Source organism: Camelina sativa, chromosome 17, assembly GCF_000633955.1.
Source record: "Camelina sativa cultivar DH55 chromosome 17, Cs, whole genome shotgun sequence".
Classification (NCBI taxonomy): Eukaryota; Viridiplantae; Streptophyta; class Magnoliopsida; order Brassicales; family Brassicaceae; genus Camelina; species Camelina sativa.
Window position 1 is genome coordinate 1,107,464 of NC_025701.1, and position 5,993 is coordinate 1,113,456.

General features: G+C 39.1%; 2 protein-coding genes across 2 annotated transcripts in view; both read left to right on the top strand.

The window, feature by feature from the left end:
• LOC104754461 (C2 and GRAM domain-containing protein At1g03370-like) overlaps positions 1 to 794 on the top strand; it is an 8,520-nt gene extending 7,726 nt beyond the window's left edge. The window contains exon 9 of the mRNA XM_010476660.2: positions 8 to 794. Within this exon, the coding sequence (XP_010474962.1) occupies positions 8 to 374 (367 nt within the window). The 3' untranslated portion in view covers positions 375 to 794. The remainder of the gene's footprint in view (positions 1 to 7) is intronic.
• Positions 1,414 to 5,993, top strand: part of LOC104754463 (autophagy-related protein 18g-like) — a 7,096-nt gene continuing 2,516 nt past the window's right edge. The window contains exons 1-8 of the mRNA XM_019239436.1: positions 1,414 to 2,009; positions 2,460 to 2,912; positions 3,136 to 3,573; positions 3,806 to 4,051; positions 4,137 to 4,964; positions 5,047 to 5,204; positions 5,403 to 5,530; positions 5,662 to 5,989. Coding sequence (XP_019094981.1) covers positions 1,836 to 2,009; positions 2,460 to 2,912; positions 3,136 to 3,573; positions 3,806 to 4,051; positions 4,137 to 4,964; positions 5,047 to 5,204; positions 5,403 to 5,530; positions 5,662 to 5,989 — 2,753 coding nt within the window. The 5' untranslated portion in view covers positions 1,414 to 1,835. The remainder of the gene's footprint in view (positions 2,010 to 2,459; positions 2,913 to 3,135; positions 3,574 to 3,805; positions 4,052 to 4,136; positions 4,965 to 5,046; positions 5,205 to 5,402; positions 5,531 to 5,661; positions 5,990 to 5,993) is intronic.

Below are 5,993 nucleotides of genomic sequence, written 5' to 3' on the forward strand. Positions count from 1 at the left end.
ACGAGAGGCAGACATACTACAGGGATAAGAGGATATCACGTTATAGAGGAGAGGTAACAAGCACACAGCAAAAGTCGCTGGTGCCAGATAAGAATGGGTGGCTGGTGGAAGAGGTGATGACCCTGCATGGAGTACCACTGGGTGACTATTTTAATCTCCATCTTAGATACCAGATGGAAGAATCGGCGCCAAAACCAAAGACGACAACATATGTGCGAGTATACTTTGGGATAGAATGGCTAAAGAGCACTAGACATCAGAAAAGGGTGACAAAGAACATCCTAGTAAATCTGCAGGATAGGCTGAAGATGACGTTTGGATTCCTGGAGAAGGAATACAATAGCAGACAACAGCAGCAGCAAGTAACAACATAATATAGATATGGAGAACTGGAAGTGAACTCCTCATTCCAGCTTGAAAATGTTGCCTGGGGGAGGTTTGTTATTGTTGTACGTACACACACACACCAGCACAGCAGCCAGAATGAAGCGAGAGAGTGTAAATGGAGGCGAAGATCTAAGATCCGCACAAGTGCATGAAACAATTGTTGATTTCCTGTTTATTGTTAGATCTTGTAATATGTATGTAGTGGAAAAGAGCAAAGAGTTTTTTGTGATTATGTTGATACGCTCGCTCTCTGCCTATAAGAAGACTCCGTTGGAAGCTGATGATGATGATCTCTAGTCTAAAATTGCTAGATGATTGATACATACATCGGTTTCCGATGATAAGGAGAAACTTGTTGTTTTAGATTAAATAATTATTATAATAAATACTCCCTCCGTTTCAAAATATAGGATGTTTTGGAGAAGTTTTTTTGTTTCATAATATAGGATGCTTTCAAATTTCAGTACAACTTTTAGATTAGTTTAGTATTTTATATTATGCAGTATTGTTTCTGATTGGTTGAACTTGTTAAAAGTAAAGTCTTCTTAATCTGCGTGTTTTGCTTAAAACATCCTATATTTTGAAACGGAGGGAGTAATGTTTACTTTATTCATCATCTGTATTGTATAAATGTCGTATCTAAAAATTTGCTTTATGTGGAGAGCAATAAAGTAAGTAGTACTATAGGTAACCCAGATTTGACCATTACCTGCAGCTTTTGATATAGCTCCTACTTCTACAAATTAATCTTGGATTTTTTTTTTTTTTTTTTTTTNTTTTTTTTTTTTTTTTTTTTTTGGTGCGAGGTAAAATGCCGTTTGTTTTTTTTTTTTTTAATTAAGAGAAATAAGTAAAAAAACTGAAAAAGAGAAAACAAAAAAAAAAGGAATTTGGAGAGTCGAGCCGTATAAAATTGAAAAAAAAAAAAAAAAAAAANAAAAAAAACCGATGATTATCCAACCAAATATATATTTATATAAAATTAAATGATAACGCAGAGAGAGAGACTGTGAAAAAAATAAAAATTAAAAAAAAAAGAAGGGGGTGAAAATCGCTTTCTCAGGAAAATCAAAACTTACTAGTAGACGAGAAGACAACCATCTTCCTTCTCCTTCCTTCTTAAGAGATTATATATTATCCCAGCTTTTGATCCAAGTCAAACACTCCGAAGCCTTCTTTTTTTATAATCGGTAGAGATAGAGAGAGAGGGAGAGATCCATCTGATTTTTTATAATCGGATGTTATATCTATTCGTCGGTGGTTATCGGAGGACATGTTCCGTGGTTGATTTTCTCGTCTTGGTTTCCGGTGGCGGTTGATGATGATCGAGATACATAGCGATTAGCGAGCCATGTTCGGTTTTTTTTCCTTTCTTTTTTTTTTTCCTTTGGTTGGTTGTGAGTTTGTTGCTCGTCGTCTCTTAGTAGGTGTGTAGTAGAAGAAGAAATATGATGAAGAAGGGGAAAGGGAAGAACAGTGGTTTGTTACCCAATTCCTTTAAAATTATCTCTTCTTGCCTCAAAACTGTATCCGCCAACGCCTCCAACGTTGCTTCTTCTGTTCGTTCCGCCGGTGCCTCCGTCGCTGCTTCTATTTCCTCTTCTGAAGACGATAAAGATCAGGTCCCTTTGGATACTTTTGCTTTTTTAATTTTTTTGCTATTTTGTCATATCATTTAAATTGCTAGGGCGTATTTAGGGATTCTTTCCTGTTTGGAAACATTTGAGTGAAATGATTGTTTTGGTTGGTTTATTAATTTCATCTCATAGTCTAGCTTTACCTGCTGTTTCCAGAATGGATTGAGATACATAATAGGCTGAGTAGTGCTTCTTTCTTATCTGAGATTATGTGTTGCGTTTGTTAGTTGTGGTTGGTTAATTGCTTAATTTAGGTGTCTAGTTCCTTTTCCCCTTTTGACCCTCATTTGAAATTGTGTTTGCTATATTTTCAATTCTAGGCTTGAAAAGTAGATACCCCTTGTTTTCTTCCCATTGAGAGTCAGCAACTCCTAATTTTCTTTGAGAGGGACTACTTTGCACTCTTAACATCTGAAAATTTGCTTTCATGAGCAGGTGACTTGGGCTGGCTTTGGCATTCTTGAACTGGGTCAACATGTCATCAGACATGTTCTCTTACTCGGTTATCAGAATGGCTTTCAAGTCTTTGATGTTGAGGATGCCTCTAATTTTAATGAACTCGTCTCTCGACGAGGTGGTCCTGTTTCGTTCTTACAGATGCAGCCCTTACCTGCAAGGTCTGGTGATCATGAGGGTTTTGGGAACTCACATCCACTTTTACTTGTTGTTGCTGGAGATGACACAAATGGTATTGGTTTGGGTCAGAATGGTTCATCAGCAAGAGATGGTAAATCAGACTCTAAAGCCGGGGATGCCATCAATTATCCAACCACTGTTCGCTTTTACTCCCTTAGGTCCCACAGTTATGTGTATGTCCTGAGATTTCGCTCATCTGTTTGCATGATTAGGTGCAGCTCCCGAGTAGTCGCTGTTGGCCTTGCCAATCAAGTGAGTACTAGTGCTGTTCAAGATATTCAGATTCTTATGATCAAATTCTTACATACCAATAGCACTTTATCTTATATGATTGGCAAAGTACGTGTTTGGTGCTTGGTCTTCAGACCAAATTGAACCTTGCTTGTATTGAACGTAGTTTTTATAAGTTGAGTGTTACAGATTTATATTTTGTTCTTATGTCGTAGACTGATGGGTTTACATTTGGTTTGTGCAGATATATTGCTTTGACGCACTTACTCTGGAAAATAAGTTCAGTGTTCTCACCTATCCTGTTCCTCAGCCAGTGAGACAAGGGACAACCAGGGTGAATGTTGGCTATGGTCCGATGGCTGTAGGTCCAAGGTGGCTTGCATATGCTTCCAAAAGTTCCATGTCCATGAAAACAGGGCGCCTAAGCCCACAGAATTTTACTTCTTCACCTAGTCTCAGCCCAAGTTCATCATCAGGTGGAAGTAGTTTCATGGCCCGTTATGCCATGGAGTCTAGCAAGCAGTTAGCCAATGGATTAATCAACCTGGGCGACATGGGATACAAAACAGTGTCAAAATACTGCCAAGATATGCTCCCTGATGGATCTACTTCTCCAGCATCACCAAATTCAATCTGGAAAGTTGGTGGAGTCTCTGGATCAGATGCAGAAAATGCTGGCATGGTTAGTTTTATTCTGGATCTGATCATTGTGAACAATTCTTTAGTCGTGCTATTCTCTTACACTATAGTCGTCTAGCAGTGATTACTAAAGCATGGCAGATGTATTACAAAGCACAAGATTTCAATCTGCCTGGGTTCCTGAATCAAAAATCTTAATCAATAGTTACTTGCTTCGAGTTGCCAGTGTTGTTTTATTGCCAGATTGTGATATGATTTAAATGTTCGTCCAACAGGTTGCTGTTAAAGATCTTGTTTCCGGAGCTGTACTATCACAGTTCAAGGCTCATACGAGTCCTATCTCAGCACTTTGTTTTGATCCTAGTGGAACTTTATTGGTTACTGCATCAGTGTGTGGGAACAATATCAATGTCTTTCAGATCATGCCATCTCGTTCACATAGTGCACTTGGTGACCTAAGTTATGAGTGGGAATCTTCTCATGTGCATCTCTACAAGCTGCATAGAGGGATCACTTCTGCTGTTAGTATACTTTTAGATTGACATATGTCCTTTTCCTTTCAGTGTTCTCTTTTCTTGATTGGTTTTTTTCTTCTCTTTTTAACAGATCGTCCAGGACATTTGCTTTAGTCAGCACAGTCAATGGGTGGCTATTATTTCATCCAAGGGTACTTGCCATATTTTTGTTTTAAACCCGTCTGGCAGCGACGCAATGTTTCAACCTTGCGAGGGTGAGGAGCCTGCCCGACTTCCAGCTTCATCCTTGCCATGGTGGTTCACTCAATCGTTGTCAAATAATCAGCAGTCTTTACCGCCACCACCGGCTGTTACCCTTTCTGTTGTAAGCAGAATCAAGTATAGCAGTTTTGGGTGGCTTAACACAGTAAGCAATGCTGCTACCACTGCAGGTGGAAAAGTTTTTGTACCGTCGGGTGCTGTGGCTGCTGTTTTTCATAAATCCATCAATCATGACCTTCAACAGAACTCCCGGGCTAACTCATTGGAGCATATCTTAGTCTATACTCCATCAGGCCATGTGGTGCAGCATGAACTTCTACCATCTGTTTACACAGAATCGCCTGAAAATGGTTCGAGAGTGCAAAGAACATCACATGTTCAAGTTCAGGAGGATGACTTGAGGGTCAAAGTTGAACCTATTCAGTGGTGGGATGTATGTAGAAGGTCTGACTGGCTGGAGACAGAGGAACGACTTCCCAAAAATATTGCTGAAAACCAATATAATTTGGAGACAATGTCAAATAACCTGACAAACCATGAGGATGCATGTCTTTCCGTCAACATCAACAGCCATTGTGGTGAAGATAACTATTTGAAAAGTTGTTCTGAGAATCCCCCTGAAAGATCACATTGCTATCTTTCTAACTTTGAGGTAAAGGTTACCTCAGGGATGCTACCAGTGTGGCAAAATTCAAAGGTATTTTTTTGTCAAAAAATCTTCCTTTCTTTGATATAGCTGTACTTGTCTCTTGATATTTACTTTCTTGATGTGTTGCTAGATTTCTTTTCATGTTATGGATTCTCCAAGAGATAGTAGTCCCACTGGTGGAGAGTTTGAGATAGAAAAGGTTCCAGCCCATGAACTTGAAATAAAACAGAAAAAGCTGCTGCCAGTTTTTGACCATTTCCACAGCACCAAAGCATCATTGGAAGACAGGTATGCCCAAATGTTGGACAAAAAAATCTGTGTATCTTGCTGTCTTCGTGGATTGTGCACTTCTTGATGAAAGTTTCTAGTTGGACGAGAAGTCTAATGTGTGATTATTTACAGCCTCTGCATTCTCTTTTCCAAATATTCTCTTTTATAATCCCAGAAGTTTGCTTTGATCTGCATATCTTGGAATGTTTGACACAGGTTTTCTATGAAATGTTATCACATCTCCGCATCGGGATCTCATCAAGTTAACGGAAAAATATGTCAAGATATTATCAACTGTCACTCTAAGCCTGGATCAGTTGAGTCCGCCGGAAGCTCTGAAGAGGGTAAATTATGAATTTTTTCCCTAGTAACATATTCATCAGTTCTTAAGATAAAATATTCTCGAGGGAGATCAAGACTAGGGTCGTTTCATTTCAAGGCATGTGGAAGTAACTATTTGGTTTAATGGAAATAGGTTCATCAAAACAGTCGGGGAATCTCCATGATTCGGATCACATGACCACCTCATTCAAGTCTTCTTTACCAACAGTAAATGGGATCTACAATGAAATAGAGAAGAACAGCACAAATGGGTGGATTGAGAAATCTGTAACAACCAAACACCGTACACTCGGCGAAACCCGGATCACAAATGGTTTTACCACACCACCTATTCGCACCGATATTACTGTCAATGAAGAGATGCTTGCTACAGGACAACCTCCTATGGGCTTTGGTTTTTCTTTGCGTGAGGAGCACTGTAAAGCAATAGCAGATCCTGAAGAAGAACACCTGAAAAAGAAGTTA